Source organism: Oenanthe melanoleuca, chromosome 1 (genome assembly GCF_029582105.1).
Source record: "Oenanthe melanoleuca isolate GR-GAL-2019-014 chromosome 1, OMel1.0, whole genome shotgun sequence".
NCBI lineage: Eukaryota > Metazoa > Chordata > Aves > Passeriformes > Muscicapidae > Oenanthe > Oenanthe melanoleuca.
In genome coordinates, this window is record NC_079333.1 from 4,722,851 (window position 1) to 4,740,507 (window position 17,657).

The window sequence follows — 17,657 nt, forward strand, 5'->3', positions numbered from 1 at the left end:
CAGCAGGTGTGTCTCCTCTGATCCAGTAAACCTTGAATTCTTTGCTACATGTTGGCATGGCTTCAACAAGCAGGTTGGCAATGCTTGTCCTAAACCCTGGATTAAAACCCATCCCTTCCTGAGCAGACTAAGGAGTTTGAAACCAACTCTCCCAGAGAACAGAGCAGAGCCCAGGATTCCTGAGCAAGTGTCTTATTGCATGTGGCAAAGGCTGCCAAGAGTGGTTTGATCCAGCACCACCATTACCAAAAGAGGCAGCGAACTGCAGCACCTGGTCTCTACCGGGCAGGGTGCCTGTGCAGGGCCAGCATGTGTGAAACCTCAGCCTGTACCCTACACAGACACAGGCAGCTCTTGGTTCTGCTGTGCTCTGAGCAGGAAAAGGCATCTGGCTGTTCAGCCACCACTCTCTGTGCAGGGGATGGCAAACCAGTCAAAATCAATCACTTATATAAATTATTTTGTGTGTGTTCATAGTGGTTTGGGAATCCGTTACTGAGATGACCACAGAAACCTCCAGCAGAACATGGGTGTCACTGTTTCCTTTTCTGCAATAAGTGCTTTTTGCTTTTTGAGATGCCTGATCCTGTTTGCTCATGTTTGCCATACTCAGAAGGTTCTAATGGGGAAAGGAGTGGTGGGAAGAGATGAGGATGTGGGACAGGGAGAATGTAAAAGGGACAGGTCAAGCAGGGCAAATCCAGGCTTGTGCAGAATCAGCATCCCAAGCACTGGTAAAATTTTAATGCAGAGCAAGTAGGTGCCCAGTGAACTGGAGGAACCTACAGGGTCAGGCACTGGTTGCAAGATGTGGATTGCAGCCTTTTCATTCTGCATTAGTCCATGACAATTCCCCTCAACTTCTCAAAAATCCAGGAAAGAATTTTAGTCCAGCAACTAAAATAAGATTTGGTCCCAGAAGTCAGAATGCTCAAGAGGAAAGACAGAAAAGGTACTCAAGAAAGGATAAGGTGACTCCTATTGCAGGAAGAAGACAGGAGGTTAGGATGAGAGGTAAGGAGGGAAAACAAAAAGCTGTTTAGTACCAGTGAGACCTGAGGAGGAGAGGCTGTGGGACATACATTAAAAAGAGATCATGATCATGGTTTATAAGATACATAACATTTGCCTGCAGACAGTGACAAGGAAAAAACAGGAGGGCTAAGCAGAGAGGCAAAAATCTACGCTGCCAGCCAAGCCAGCTGCCTATACACAAGGTGACCAGGGGTGTCCAAGAGAGCAGGGAAAGCATACAAGCTTCATGAAAGAGTCCAATCAACTGAAGGAGAAACAGCCTCCGCCTTTCCTGTCGAAGGGCTCTGGGTCTGCAATTGCCTCGTGACAAGCCCAGCACAGCCGCTCACAGACAGGCCGAGCAGCCAACATGGAAATAACTGCAGGCAGCAGGAAAAGGATCCTGGATAAAGCTGAGATGTGGCTGGATGCAGTCATACCCAGCCACACAAGCAGAAAAAACGGGGAAAGCAGAGAGGCTGTGCCTTTCCCTGGAGAGGCTCCACGCAAGGTGGGGATCTGCCATCTGAAGCAGCACAGCTTCAGAAATGCACCCATACTGGGTTTTAATCCCAGACTTACCACACAGGGTTCTCCCTTTAACTCTTTTTTGTTGTCTCTGTTCAGAGGTTGAGGCATTTAAGATGACAGATATTCAAGAAATAAAAGAGAAGTACAGAACGATTGAAAAGCTGGTAGTTTACTGTGTGGCTACTGCAGGATGGAAATGTATTGCAAACCATCTAACTACACCTCTACCACTGCAAACTGGAGCTCAGCCATCAGCAGCCTTAAGCACTGAGACACAAAACCCAAGTAGTTAACACAGATCTCTACAACTCCTAAGTTTGACTACACTAGGAGACTAGACTAATATGCTTCTTCCCTTTATGAAGTCCTGGAAACTCAGTGTCTTACTATTTCCTTTGAGTTAATATAATTGTTTTAAAAACACTGGCTGTATTTATCTGGAACAAACAGTTAAAAAAATGTGGGTTTTTTGTTGTTCTTCTTTTTTTCCTCATTTGGCCTTAAAAGAATAGTGTTGATGTGGCAGAGCTCCTCCCCTGCTCCAAGTGAACACCAGGGACACATCTGAAGTGATTGTCCATTAAGTTTACCATATCTCTAAGTCTTTTGGGGGAAATAGTTTGTGCTGCTTAAATGGGAGCGTTATCAGTAAGCCAGAACATTGTAGCAGATACACTGAGCATTCCTATTATTTGAGGTTATGAAAATTCAGATTGGGATGCTGAAAATAAAGTCCCTTATTCTGGAATGCCTGTCAAATACAGCCCTCAGCTCCTTGCTTAAAAAAGCCACAATGAAGGAGGCCAGTGGGAATGTATCAAGAGGAAATGGCCTCAAGCTGCCCCAGGAGAGGTTTAGATAGGATGTGAGGAAACATTTCTTCACTGAAAGGGTTGTTCAAGCCCTGGAACAGGTTCCCAGGGAAGTGATGGAGCCACCATCCCAAAGGACATGTATATGGTAGCTCTTAGGGGTATGTTTTAGGGGTGGGCTTGGCAGGCCTGGGTTAATGGTTGGACTTGATGATCTTACATGTCTTTTCCAATCTAAATGATTCTGTGATTAACTTGGCAGCAGGACTTCAGTGCCATCTGAGAGTTAATGCACCACTATCTCAAGTAATTGAAGATCCCCACTCTCCTTCAAGCAACACTACTTTTCATTTCTCCAAAATTGAATTAGCTGAACACCTACACAGTTTTCAGCTTAGTTCAGGAAGACATCTGGATTTTCTGGTATGTCGGGCAGGATATGGATATTAAGTCCTGTCATGAATTTCTTCTCTCCATCAGATGGGAGCCCTCTAGCAATAAATACTGTCTGAAAGCTTGGTGATACATCCAGAAATGAGCTATAGCAGGTATCAAAATTGCAGATAATATGCTTGAGACAGGGGAGAAATGGGTTATTTCTCAGAAATTACCCATTGAATAAATAAGTTGATGAGGTTGTGTTGTTTTAAGAATCCACAGACACTCCCAATGTGGAATTGCTCCATCAGAGCCAAGGGCTGATTTGTACCCTGGCAGGGTGATGCTGAAGTCCTGATCTACAGCTGACACCAGCTGTTAGCAAGATGTTGGTCTGGCTGGCCTGGAAAGCATTGCTCCCCGTGTGTCTCCAGCAGGAAGGCTCTGGGGTGTCCTCGAGACTTCCAAAGGCTCCATGGCTGAAGGGGTGGGGTGGCAGCTCTGATGAAGAGCAGTGGTGGCCACTGTAAGATGTAGCTGCTTTCCTGGTGAGCTGCCTCCACCAGCTGCTTGTTCAGACCTCTGCTTCTGGCCAGGGCTTCCCTCAGAATCCTTCTCAGCTTCCCAGTGTTTCCCTTCCAGACATCTGTTTTTCTTAATGGTCTGGGAACTGTACACAGCTTGTCAAGTTCCCCCAAATTAATTGGTGCCTCTCTGTGTGTACTTCCAGGCCTTCTTCTGGGGAGCTCTTGCTGCTCTAGAAGGGTAAGGGGTGATCTAATGAAGGAACAACCAGCAAAACCCCCCAGGCTGCCCACAGGAGACAGGAAATGGGCAGGCAGTCTGTGGGGCAAGTGCTCTGATCTCACATGAGCAAGAATTGTAGACTAAGACATAGAGTGGAGAGGTGGCCAGGAAGGCTGGACTGGCATATGCAGTACTTCAGAGGGGAAAGAAATGCATAAACCATGTTTGTCATATTGTGCCTTGAAATAAATCATTATTTTATGCCATCTCAACCATGGTGTTCCTTTAAGTGACTACCTGTAGCTTCAGACATAATGGGAGGCTACACCCTGGTCTTACCTGCAGACCCTTGGGCAGCTGCTCTGAAAGAAACAGGCTGAGAAGATGAAACAGCCTCTGTTGCAGAAAAGGTCTCAACCCAATGGATCTTCTCCCTTGGTTGCCTCACAGGGGTCAGGAAAAAAGCCCTGCTTTTAGCAGTGTCTGAAAATAAAAGATGAATTTCAACACGAAGAGGCTCAGACTCAAGATGCTTCAGGTGGGACGAGGAAGGGATAGCTCTTGGCCTAATGAGTGATTAAAGAGGATGAACTTTCAGCAAGTGCATATACAAAAGGCAAAGTTATCTCATCCGAAGCTATTCAGAAGGGTAAATGAGAAACTGAAGCCACTGAACTGTCAAAGAAGGTGCACAGAGAATGCAAGATGCAGGGACAGTTCAAAATACTTCTGATAAATGCTGAAGTAGGCTGTGGTACCTCTCCATTTAAACTCAGTTAGAGACAGCCTGGTTGGAGCAGCACAGGGATTCAAACTCCTCTTGATTTATCAGGCTGGGAACAGAAAATCAGAAGGGTAAATGAGCCTACACAGAGCTTCCAACTGCAGTGGCTTCCAGGACTCATCAGTTAGGACTGTGCTATCTTTGTAACACATTGCTATGAAATTAGGTCTGCACTGGATACAGGCAGGTCAGAGAAGGAGGTTTGTATCTATCTAAGCCAGGAATTTAGTCTAAAAAGGTACACAGATATGGAGTGGAGGAAAGTGATAGCAAGCACTCTGCTGGCAGGCAGCTTGAGGTGTGAATGCTGAGCTATACCCACAGAAATGTTTTGTTTGCTGGATCCCAGAGGGCTCAGTGGCCCCAGTGGCACTGAGGATCCTGGTCTGCAAGGCTGCTTTCCCACCCTCTGGCTTCATCCACAGTCTCCAGCCTGTGAGACTCCTGAAAATTGGGCCAAACAGGGGGAAAAATGTACCCAGGCAGCTGTAATTTGCTGTTATGTTTGAAAATGCCTGAGTTCTCAGCCCAGTCTGGATCAGCCATAATGATGCATAAGAAATTTAGTCTTTTCCACAGGTAAACAGCTCCTCTATATACCCTAAGGAAAATGCACACAAGCTGCTCCTGAGCTGCAGCTTGGCCTTTGACATAGATTATTTCAAGGTGATCTGAAGAAGATAATGATCTCTGCTTCTGAGTAACACTGCTCATAAAATTCTCCCAAAACACTCTGACAGAGGAACCCAGTGTTTGTAAGAGCTTTGAAACACTCTACCCCTACTTCAGTGCTCTATTTCTTTTCCCTGCTGGCTGATTGGAACTTGTTCACAATTTCTTTCTCTGGCAAGAGGAGGAACTAAAGTTCCTTCAACCTCAGGCACAGTTTCCCCAGGTTCAAGCTGGGCCACCGGAACCAGGTGTCCAGGAAGTGTGGGCTCAGTGCCTGCGCAACACTTGCTCACTAAGTGAATCAGCACTAGGATCCTCTGGCCAGCAAGTCCTTGAATTCACAGGTGTTAAGAAGAAAAATTAAATTCAGCTTTTGATCTCTAGAATTACTGGAATGATCCAGATTTTTGAGTACATTAGTTGACAATGTATTACATGAGATTGAAGTCCTGATGTGAGTGGAAAAGGAAACTTTGCGTTGAGCTGGGAGATGAAAGACACAGTGCTAAGATGGTTTATTTTTTGTTGGAGAAACTAGTGTATGCAGCAATCCATCCCTTTTCTTCCATTCTGGCCTCTTCACAGGCACCTGCTGCCTCTGTTTGCAGAGACCCCCTTTGCCTCTAACTGGGAATGAACGCCCTCAAACTGGGAATGGAAACCCCGGGTTCTCAAGGAGGAACAGTGTCAACAACTCCAAGCAATTGTAGAGACTAAATGAGAAACCAAATTAGACTGTGCACATTTCACAAGCTAAACATGCCCTCACTGCAAGGCCCAAGGGGTAAAATTCCTGGGAAGCCTGGCACAAGTGTGTGTCTGTGAAAACTGGGCATGTTTCATCTGAACTTGCATCAGGGGGAACGTGGCACTCAGCAGAAAGGTATTTCAAGATGACTGACTTGAGTAAGCCATGATTGCTGTTGCATTATGCAGTTTTAAAGGATAAAGAGACCCATTCTAAAAACAGGAAGAAAGAATAAAAATCAAATTGGTTTTGTGTTTTACACAGGCAATAAAATAACCATTCCCAGACTCTTGCAGATGTGATGCCAATTTATTTTGACCTGAGCTTCCCACAGAGAGAAGTTTGCTTGAACAATGCACTGCAGCAGGGAAAAATCATAAACACTTTTGGGGCTGATGCTGAATAGCCACTGGCTTCTCCTAGCAGCCCACATGTGGAAGAACAGCAGAAACAGCATGGTGCTGCCCCTCTGGTGGCCCTATCAGTACCACTAACTGAAGATTGCTTCTTATCTTTCTAATGCTCAGTCCAGTCTATTTTTGAATCATTCATGGGAAAAAGATTTCTACTACATTTGGTTTCCACTACGCTACTCCAAACCACACCAGACCTCACTGTTAGAAATCTTTCCTGCTATTTGGTGAGATATAAATCTTTCCTTTAATTGAATCTCACTATTCCCAGGCATACTGCTTTTCCCATTCACTAACAAATTGTTTCCTCTGTGCTAACAGTTTTACAGTACTTTCCTCAGTCTCTCTGCAAAGCCACACTGACTTGTTCAAACTCCAATCTTCTGAGGCAGAATTCCCTCTCCTTTGCATTTTTGTTCATTTCTGTGCACAAGAAGTCACTGGTCTGCATCCTTTAGATATCCAGGCTGTCCAAACCACACACATTAATTCGCTATGCATTTGAGAAGCCTGGGATGAACAGGGGCATTGTTGAAGCTGGCAGTGGTAAATCAATATGCTTTACAGTTTGGCCACCAGTTATCCACACTGACCAAAACCCTGTGTGCATCTTGTTAGAAGGAGTAAACAGGTGTATTTGCATGTGCAAAAAACAACAGCTTACAGCTACCTGTTTTGTAGAGTTTGAGCTCTTTTAAAATCTGATGATGAATAGTGAAGAAAAAGCCATGCACATAAATCTGCTGTCAATGTGGCAAGTGAGGTGTGGGTCTTTGTTTGCAGAAGACTTCCAGAAACAGCTTCAGCAAGTAATGTGCTTGAATCTGACAAGAATTTGATCCAGTGTCTTTTCTGTCTTTCCAAAAAGTGAAAACCTCGTTTGGCACTAATGGGGCAGATAAGGCTTATCCTTCCCACTACATTACCAGGACCCAGATACTGGTTGTAAGATATAAAGATAGAACTCAGATTTGATGCAAAAGCATGTCTGGCATGAGATTGCACAGCATTGTGACCTGGATGAAGTGTGACTTAAATCCACTCCTAGGTGAGACTCTGTAGGAAGGAAATGTCCCGTGCATCTGTCACAACCAGGTGTGAAGCAACTCTGCAGTGAGTGTGTAATAACAACTTCTCCTTACACAACATTCATAGACCACATTCATCTTATGCCTGCTGTCCTGTGAACTGCTAAAGGCATATCCCTGTCTGCAAAGCAGCAAGACAAGGTCCTCCAAAGAGGTTTCCTTGCTGCTGGGTTCAGCTGCCAGCTCAGATCCCAAATTCAGGCTGTAGAATTGTTGTTTAAGGAAAAGGAGCACCCACCACTCTAAAACACCTTTGTTAACAGACCAAAGTGGAAACAGAATGGAAAACCAACTCCAGTGTATGTGGGCTGGTTCATTTCCATGATAAAAGCCAGCAAGTTTCCAAGCAGCATCTATTGATAAAGCAGTGCTGATGTTTTCCCCTGTTCTTCAGATAAGCAGCTCCTGGGAATGTATGAGAAGGCATGCACGATATGCTGCAAAGCATCCTGCCAATTAAAATGTGCAGCACAGGACAGAAGGCGTTTCCAAAATGTGGTCACCATGGCTTGGGACACTCAGACAACCAAACTGGGGAGTGAGGAGTGGTTCAGAAAAATTCTCCAGAATTCACCAGAATTCTGGTGATACAGGAAAAGCAGAAAAATAAATAAATTAATTCAATTTATTCTGGGGTCTCTGCTAGGTGGAAGAAAGGGCTGCAGCACAGCCCTTGGGGTTTGGTTTTGCTGTTTTCTGTCCTTTGAGATGGAGGTCTCCAATCACAGGGATGTGGAAGTCTGGCAAACCTGATCATTTCCAGGACTCTTCACTGCAGACATGCTATTGTCAAGCAGGTCCCAAATCTGCCCAGACCTGACGATTAAAATGGGGTCATACAGTACCTCTCCCAGTATATTTAAATACTCTTCCCTTTATTTTCACAGACACACTGCATGAATGTGTCATTTTGATGGATTTGGAAGGAAACACAGAAGAATGTGCATTTGAGGTTGAACTGTTCTGTTAAGCAAAAAGAAAAAAAGAAGAGGGGAAAAGGAACATTTTAACTTTTAGAATGAAAGCCAATCATCAGAGCTTCCTGAGAAAGGGGTATTGCTTCCTGGCAGAGCTAACCATGGTGTAATGCCTGTTCGTGATCTCAGCTCCACAGCTGTGAGGGTGGGCAGAGACCTCTCCCAGCCCAGTTCACCTCCTGTCCTGCTGCTCTGAGGACCTGGATGGTCTCAGATTTCAGCCCCCTCATCTGCACAGTTCCCATTCCTGCATCCCCCCCAGTCTGGTCCCCTTGGGTGACGTCTCCTCAGTGCAGTTTTCCTAAGGACAGGGTGAGTGCTGCCCAGGAGGCTGCCCAGAAAGGTGAAGTGAGCAGAGAACTGCCCTCAGCCCTGGAAATGCTTTACCTCTGCTGAGTCAGTGCACCAAGAGGAAAAAAGGACATCTAGCAGGAGTAGTGGCAGAAAACAGGCATGGTAATGGAGGTGTCATGGAATTAAATGTTCCTGCTGGCAGGAACAAAGCAGAGGGGAGCCTTCCCAAAATACACCTAGCTGCTGAACCTCTGCAGCTTAGGGAACCCATCACACCATAGGGAGCCACTCAAGGAAAACACAGTCTTGGATTGTTTCCCTTTGCTGGACAAGTAAAGTTCAAGTGTCTCCATGCTCCCAAGCCCCTCCAGAGAGGCTGGGAAGAGGAATGCCATGACTGCTGTGGAATATGGGCTGCAGAAAGCCACAGCACTTTCAGCGGATGCCTTAACTCACAACATCTGCAGCAAGGTTTGGGAATCCACAAGCCATGGGAATTAGCTTGGGCCAAATCTGAAGATGTAAACTAACAAACCAACACAAAAATTTCTGATACTTTTTGTACCATAAGAATGTTTTGGGGCTGCTTTTCTTTACAAGTAGCTTAGCTTTCCCCAGTACAGTTTTACACATTTTTGATATGAACTCATATTAACAATCCATGGCATAAACTTCATGATTTCTTTTCATCTGCCTTAACACTGGAAAGAAAACTGATTGTCAAAACTATTTTGCATCAAGAAGATGAGCCAAAAAAAAACCCCCAAACAACAAAACAAAACAAAACAATTGAAGATAAATAGTTTCACAAAATTATGTGAACTGCAAGAGCAGAGGTTTGCTGCCTTTTTTTCCCTCTTTAGGATCTAAAATAGTTTCAGTTGCTGCAGAAAGAGATCCCAACTATCTTGCTTCTGTGGGTTTTTCAAAACTAGGGTCTTCCTGCCAGAGATGTGATGGAAATCAGCTGGCTAGGTCAGCCCTGTGCCCTTTTCCTCCTAATGCTGGTAATCCTCATGTGTCCCATTAGAGCAAAGAGCTTGCCAGTTATGCCAGCAGAAATGCACGGAGCAGCTCTGCCTGCCACTGGTGAAGCAAACAGGGAAATGACAGGACTCCTCTCATTCCTGATGCACAGGATCCTTAAATCTGGTTTTAAAGCAAAAAGACTGGTGAGCCTGCCTGTGAAAAGCCCTCAGGAAGAAACAGAACAAAGAATCAGCTGGTGGGAAATCACATTCTTGGTCTTGGCTCTATTTTGGTATAATATCTTCTTACCTTTGGGATATTAAACACCTTTTTGGAGGTGTTTTGAGACAGGACCAAGCTCACTACTTAAAAAATATATTGTAAATTGAGATGTTTTAGAAATAAGAATGGATTCAGCAATCTAGAGATGACCAAACAAATCTCAGGTAACACAGGGAAAAGGTGGGCAATAGAGGTAAAGAGACAGAATCAAGAGCAGGGAGCTCTTAGATCAGACACTTCAGAGAAGCTTCCTGGCCACCAGACCTTCCATATGTGTCACACATGTCTCCAAGAAGGAAGTAGCAGGTGTGTTCCTTTCTACTCAAAACAGAACAGAAAATACTTGAGGGGTGCAGTCCTCTGTGTGTGGAGGGGAGAGGGGGTGAGGGAGAGTGTCCTCAATATGCCAAAATGCTTGTTTCAGCCCTGAATTATAATATATTAGGAGCCCAATTCCCCCTCCCCTCTGAAACATCACAGGATACTACAGTGAAAAAGAATAAAACAAGTGTTAACAGTGAGTGAACTAGGCTCTGTCAAACCTGAAAACCCTTGGAAAGCCAAACATTTGTCATGTCACATAAGCAGTCTGGGCTGAGCTGGTTTCACCACTGCTTGATCCTTCTCCACCCCAAAATCTACTTAGATAATTCGCTTGAGGACGTTTTTTTAACAAACACACCTGAACAGGCCAAATCTTTAACCCTTGCCTGTGGGGTAGGTCAGCACAAATAACAAGGATGGTGATGTTAGCACCTGGGTGTCACCACAATTGCCCAGCTGAGTTATGCACTGGATATCTTCAAAGAAAAATTGAAGTGGTGCTTGAGGCACACTGTTCCCTGGCTCTGTTGCATGTCCCCGGTGCTGGGGCTGCATCCACGCAGAAAAAGGCTTATCTGGGAAGATAATATAAAGTGTTTAGTAAGGTCTCTGTTTAGCAGAGAGAAATACCAAATGTCCTCTTTCATAATTTGAGGTTTTGCCAATGTTGTAATCACCTTTCTATTTCCTGTGCCCCTCCTAAAAATAAATATTCTTTTTCCCTTGCCTCTTAAAAAACTGTGAAAAGCTCGCAAATCCAGGCTGACATGACCAAAGCAAGCACCACCATTCCTGTTTCCAATGAATGGGACAGGAGGCAGAGGGAGGTGAACTTGCCTTGCCCAAGAGGATGTCACACAGGAGAAGGCTTGAACTTAAACACCAGGGAAGCCAGACCCCTGTTCACCAGCCGTGGACACCCTGAGACAAGAGATCCAACTCTCCTGAAGCACAGGGCGCACGCAGCAAAAGGGACAGAAAACCTTCTGGGGGTGTGCTACTCATCTATGTCGCTCAAGCACATGTCCTCGGGTTCTTTTCCCTGCCCCAAAATGTTCTATTGATGAGGAAAATGAGACCTCCCAATGCACGTGGGACAGGGGCTGCACACAGAGGAGGGTGAGAATCACAAACACAGCAGAGGGTGAGAGTCACAACTGCGGCTGCAGGGGTTGGGAAGGAACCCACGCCTGTCACTCCTGGAAGGTCTGTTCTATTATGTCCCCGTTTTTAATGACTCCTTAAAACCTTTCAAAATGATACCTTTTAAAATCTAACACTAATCACACCTCGGAGACTAAAAAGTAAGCAGCAGCTCTTCCTCATTCCCCTTCCAGGGAATTTCTTCCCAAACCATCCCCCTGCTTTCCAAATCTGGACTAAAACCTGCAAAAGGCTCTGAGGTGCACGGCAAGAATTGGGGTAGGAGGAAAGCGACCTTTATCTGAACCCCAGCAAAGAGATATTTTGAAGCTGCCTTCAGGGAGGAATTGCTTTGCAAGGTGGAGCTAAAGCAGATTCGCGGAGCTAGTGGAAATAAAAAAGTTTTCTTTACCTCCATGTCCTGCAAGAGAGAGGTGTCCTCGGGGCAAGCTTTTCTTCCCCACCCCTTTCTTTCCCCGTTAGCAGTGGGAAGAGCCGAGCCGGAGCGGAGCCGTGGAAGGGGTGGGAGAGATCCCGGCTGAGCTGAGCCCGAGCGGACAGAGCCCGGCCAGCGGCCCCGCACTGAACAAGGAAGAAGGGCGGGTGGGTGAGAGGAAGGGAGGGAAGGGAGGGGAGAGGAGGGGGAGGCCAGGCAATCAGGGTTTAAATTTAGACACGAATCTAAACAGATACTGTCCTTCCCGGAGCGCTGGGCTTGTCAGACAACAAGCAACAAGCTCTGTCTCCGCGCCCAAACTTGGGGACACCGCATGTGCGCTTCCTCTCCCCTTTTCTCTCCCCCCCTTTCTATTTTCTATCACCTTATCTTTATTCCCCTCCCACCCCTCCGTTTAGTCTCTACTTCTCTCCACTGCCTGCAGTTCCTGCCCTGGTATCTCTGCTGCGATCTCTCCGCTGTCCACACTTCCCTCTCTTTGCCTGTTTATTTCTGAGGAGAGAATCCCTTTCCTTCTGACTGCAGCTTTCCTTTCTCTTCCTTCTTTTCAGTAGTTTCACTCAGCAATGAACTTTGGAAAGGCAGAATAGGAGGGGAGAGAGGGTGATTATTGGGCTTGAACAGAATTTAAGGCGTTGTCCTGGCTGGGACTCGCAGGAAAGACAAATATCTGCTGGGTGATCCCGCAGAGAGAAGACAGGGATTAATTGTGGGCACTAACAGATGTCCCCTTGCAAGGTTGTCACTGTAAAGCAGCACCAGCTCTTTCCACCTTGAATTTGTGTCTCACACCAGCAGGTCAGAAGGTGTAGGTTGTTCTCTCCCTTCCCGGGGATGGACAGACTGTGCGCTGGAAGCGAGAAGCTTCCGTGGTGGAAGAAAAATTCGGATGGGGGATAGCAAGCCTCCTCCGGAACGTTTTTGCTGCAGTTTCCCTTTCCACGCTGATCGCAGTGTTGTAAACCGGACATCTCTTTTAGCAACTGTTTGCATATGCTTCTTCTCAAAGAATTTCAGTCCCCACCTCTCAAGAGCAGGGTGGTGCAGAGGAATTTGGAAACGCTGCCTTTGTCTTCTGCTGGCTTTCTAGACTGGAATGCAGCTGCAAAGTGACACAATATCATATCGTCATTTTGGCACGATACCTTAGGGGCAGAAGAGAGTTAAAGCATGTTTTCTAGAAGGGATGCATACTTCTCCTTCGCAGTGTTTCACAAGTCCCTGCTGGCTGTGGCTGAAAACGCTCCAGCATGGATATAAATGTGAGTGAGCATCATGATATCCCAGCTCCCTGTCACTGATAGTGGTTCTTCCACTGTAGTTAACTGTTGCTGTCCTGCATGCTGCAGGACTCCCATGGAATTTGCAGATTTAAATCATGATCCAATTATCTCCCAGATTAAATACACAAGTCACTCTGTCCTTACCCAAAAGAATGATAGGCTGAGTTGCTGCAATCTGGAGATTGGGCAAGAGGACTAATTAATCTGTTGCTGAAACACTAGATTAGATGAAACCCCTCTGCTGTGAGCAACCAGAAGATGCTGCAACTGTAGATATAGGAAAATAAAATCGAAAATAAATATGAACATGAAACTACCACTTGTTTGGAAATCCTATTGATTTCTTCAAGTCCTGACAATGGTACATTAGGCGAGGGAATAGAAACTGAACTAAGAAATAGGGTTGAGGCAGGGAGAGCAGGATTCTTCTATTGCCCATGCTTTGCCTGCTGTGGTGACAGAAGCAGGATTTCAAGCTCAGGAATTTCACTGGACATAGGTCCTAAGTGTTGTTTTTGAGATATCTGCCATGTAACACACCGTAAAAGTCACACCTCCCATGACTGTTTCCTGCTGCTCAGGGGCTGTTTCAGTATTTTCTTTCTGCTTTCAGGGGTTCTGTGCAGAGGAAACTGTTTGCTTAGGTGTACAGAAAAGGAAACTGCTAGGCAGAGGCAGTATCGCTTCACCCATACTAGAAAAGCAAAAGCCGTTGCAGGTGCCCCACCACAATTCTTCATTTATTTCTGCCTCCAAATATTTGCCACAAAGCAAATCTTTTCTGCCTGCTGGATTCCCAAATGCCATTGCTTTTGGCATGGTATGCAGTAGTCAGAGCACTTTTGTCATTTTGTCTGTGCTTTTGACACTTTTCAATGCTAAATCTTCCTTCCTGAAGAAGCAAGGAGTGAATGCACAGAAATATGGTGTATGTTTTTCTCCAGACAGGAAGAAATGAGGTGAGGATTTGTTCTCCTCTTTCTTGTTTCTGGACTGAAAACCACTAGAAAAGATAAACAAACAACCTACATGCTTTAGCTGCAAGAACTTTTAAACAAATCTTACAATCAAACAGAGAAACTGGGTGTTTTACATGATGTGCATCTGCAAGTATTTTGAGGTGTCTTCAAGTATGACTCTTTGCATCCTTCTGTATATCCCAGTTTGAAAACCCGGAATGTAGCATTGTCTATGAGACTAATTTGTTCTTACATCCAAAAAAATGTTCCACATCTGTTCTGCTTTGCAGGAAAACCAAAAATAATATAGTCATCACTAGTGCCATTAAAACAGGCTCTGGGGGGAAATTTCATTTGACTGAGAAAATGCTGCAATTGTGGCCCCCTGATTTTGCAGCTTCCTGTCTGATTCTTTTCAAGACATGTGAGGCAAACACAGCAAGTTTGTTTCAGAAGAAAGGACTGGCATGCTAGCATGCTGCTACAGGCAGCATGTAGGGGAGAGATGGAAGGAACTCCTTCATCCTGGCATTCCTGCAAAACAGGTGGTGTAAGAAGTTCTGCCATGCTTAGAAACACCGTGGGCAACATTTGCTGACTTCTTGCATTTTGGCTATGAGAGATGGACAATGGAGCCTCGGCAGGGTGCTCAGATGGGGATGCAGAGACATGACTGTGCTTTATTCAAAAACCAGTTAGTTAAAAGAGCTTTGGACAGCATCTGAAACTTTGTCTGTGGCATTTCTGTCCTTGCAGTTAATCTCATCTGGGTGTGTCTGCCTAGCTGCCAAATCTGGGAAGGTATGTTTGTCAGGGTGGTGGGAGAATGAAGGGTGGAGGGGAGCTGTGGGTTCCTGCAAGACAGATTGTAACTCTATGTTTTTTTAAGACATTTGTTCAGGGTTTTAGTACAGCTCACCTGTCAGTGCCAATATCTGAGGTAGTTCTGTCCACCTCTCTGCCTGGCCTTGGCTGCTGTTATCCACATAATTTCCTGGAATTCACACCACTAACCAGTAGCTGTTACTATATTGGGCTTTTGACCTCCTGAAAATGGGGTCTCAACCCTTCCTGTTTCCACTCAAGCAACTCAATTCTCAACTGAAAAAAAAAACGTGTGGAGGGGATAAGGTAACCCCCGAAGAAACAACATTTGCATTTCGAAGATCAATCAGCTTGAAAAGCCAGCATCCTGTTTTGGGTTGGCTTCACGCATCAGGTCTGACACTGGCAGCCCGACAGGAAGCGAACGTGAGCAGCGTTTTTCTGTGAGAAACTTGATTTTTGAACTCACTGTTCTGCTAAGTGTGCCCTGAGCTGTCTGTGTGCCCTTTAGCACTAAACCAAACCAGTAAACCAGTGTCAGCGGACACTGAGCGTCACCCTCCTCTGCAGGGACTTATCAGCAGGAAATGAACTCAGCTGGAACGCTTAGTGCATTGACGTTGCTGTGCTCGGGTGCTGCAGCTGCAGGGAAGCACTGCTGGGAGCACAGGCACACAAGCACACACGTGCCAGCACCCACACGGACACACGGACCGGCGTGCCCGGCTCTCTGCACCCCTGGGAGCTGGTGTCGGTGGGAAAGTCCCGTTACCGAAGGGAATTCAGTGAAGGACGAGGCTGCAAAGTGGCTCTCACTAAGCTGAACTGGAGTGTGAGTTTGTGTGTTTGTCATGGTGGCCACGTAAAACAGTAGAGACTAACTGAAAGATTGAATCTTTTCATGTGTTCCTGACATCGAGCGCCTGAGTGCTAACATCGTGGTTCAGACTAACCAGGCTTCTTAACTAGGCCTCCCTAATTGCCAGGTTCTGGGCAAATCCTGTCCTGAAGCAAAGTTTAAAAATGCTACATGGCACAGGGAGCATTTCACCTCACAACAATGAGATCACAGTGAGGTGGATCACCCTGGCCCCACAGAGGCTGGTGGGTGGTGTTCAGATAGCTGATGTCATCTCCTGCAGCACCTGAATGTCTTTGGAGAGCTCTTCTTTCACTGCTGATCTGCTTGACTTCAGAGAACAAACTGCTTAAGAGGCATGGCTGCAACCCACTGTCCTCATATAGTGGTGGGACAAATATTATCAGCATGACCCACTGACAGCTTGCTTCGAGACTGAACAACCCTCTATAGTTACTAGTTTTAGTACACTAGGTTTAATATAAACCAACAAAACCAATCAGAACGTGGCTGCTGACACATTCTGGGTATATGTGCTGGTTTTGATTACACTGTTCTCAGGCCAGTCCATCTGTCAGTGTCCTAGAAAGCAGTGTCACAAGCAGTGGCCCTCATCAGCAGCTTCCTCAGCATGCAGCCCAAGCTCTGACTGGACAAGATTTTCTGACTGAAAATGGAACAGCATTTCTGGTCCCTAACGGGTTCTGCACAGAGGAACCTTGCCTTGCCACTGCCTGCGTTAAAAAAGTAAAAGACTTTTGGCTGAACACCAGGCCAGTGCTATAACAACTTTACCTATCTTCTAAAAAATACACCAAGGAAACAGTCACAAACTAAATTCCCAACCAAGGTTATTCAGGAAGTTAGAGGGTGAGAACAAATAAATGTCTTATGCACAAGCATGTAATACCTCTCTGCTCAGCAAAGGCCTGTGTTGTGTGCCACTTCTAGCAGCAGCAGGGCTGGTATCTCCTCAGGAGAGAATCTAACCAACATTTTTAGAAACAATTTGCATGGTGGGTCTCATGTGGCACCAAGCATTGGCACTTCAAAGCAGTAATAAGCACTTCAGCTTTTGCCAGAGCTGACTCACAGGTCAGTCTCTTCTGTCAAAGGCATTGGCAAGTGACTTTAATCACCCTGGCAAGTGACTTTAATCACCCTGACTGTCATTTGGATGGAGAGAGCCGGGCTGGCTCAGGCATGAGCGCTGCACACAGCGAGACTGCACAGCCCCCCAGTGTTATCTGGACACAGAAAGGTTTCTGTTCACGGACAGACTGCATGACCTAGACAGGAAGCCTGGACCAGAGCACAAGGCTGTCTGAGGAGAAACCGTTCCCAGCCCATCCAGCAACCTGGCTGTCTACAGAGAGAGCTGGCTCAGGGAAAACAGCTCTGAAGAGGGCAGACAAAACATGACACAAGCCAGGATGGAGACCTTGCCCACTTTCTGACAAAATACATCTCCAGGGACACAGCCTGAACATCATCACATGTAAAATACACTGAAATTAAGATTGTTCTACGAACTCAGTCTCGGAGGAAGTAAACTTGGCTCCATTTATGGTGAGATATTACTGTCTTTTTACTGGTTTTTAAAAGCAGTGAAGCACATGAGTTGAAAAGGAGAACTAGTAGTGCCTAGCAATACTTTCTTGACCCTGTTATGCAAGGATGCTGAGAGCCCCTAGACAATATTGCAACAAAACAGAGAGAATCCTTCTCCTTTCTCTGAGATCTAACTGAGGAAGTGAGAGAGTGGCTGCACATCAGGAGTTTAGATACTTTTTTTCTTTTTTTTTCCTAAGAAAATTTCAGTTTCTCCTGAACATCTCTAGGAGAAGACAGCAGCAGAAGGCTCCATGTGTCCTGGAGAGGAGGCAGGGATCTCTGCCCACAGGACAGGCAAGGGGAATACTGGAGGAAAAATTATTTTGTTCTGCCTGTACAGGACAGTAGATAAATAATAGGGGTTGGATGGGTGGTGTGTTTTCCTTGCTGAGTTCAGCCCAACAGGATGATGCATCTGGCCTGCTATGAGCTGTGGGTGCTGTGGGGCACCTGGGGCAGATGTTGGTCACAGGGCAAGTTAATT

General features: G+C 45.8%; 1 protein-coding gene across 4 annotated transcripts in view; it reads right to left on the reverse strand.

The window, feature by feature from the left end:
• Positions 1–12,664, reverse strand: part of RCSD1 (RCSD domain containing 1) — a 30,750-nt gene extending 18,086 nt beyond the window's left edge. For 2 of the 4 annotated variants that reach the window (XM_056500028.1, XM_056500019.1), the window contains exon 1: positions 11,589–12,662. In XM_056500028.1, the coding sequence (XP_056356003.1) occupies positions 11,589–11,594 (6 nt within the window). In that variant the 5' untranslated portion in view covers positions 11,595–12,662. Of the gene's footprint in view, positions 1–11,588 lie in introns of all 4 variants that reach the window. The other 2 variants (XM_056500037.1, XM_056500011.1) reach the window with 2 other exon arrangements.
• Between the last annotated feature and the right edge of the window lie 4,993 nt (positions 12,665–17,657).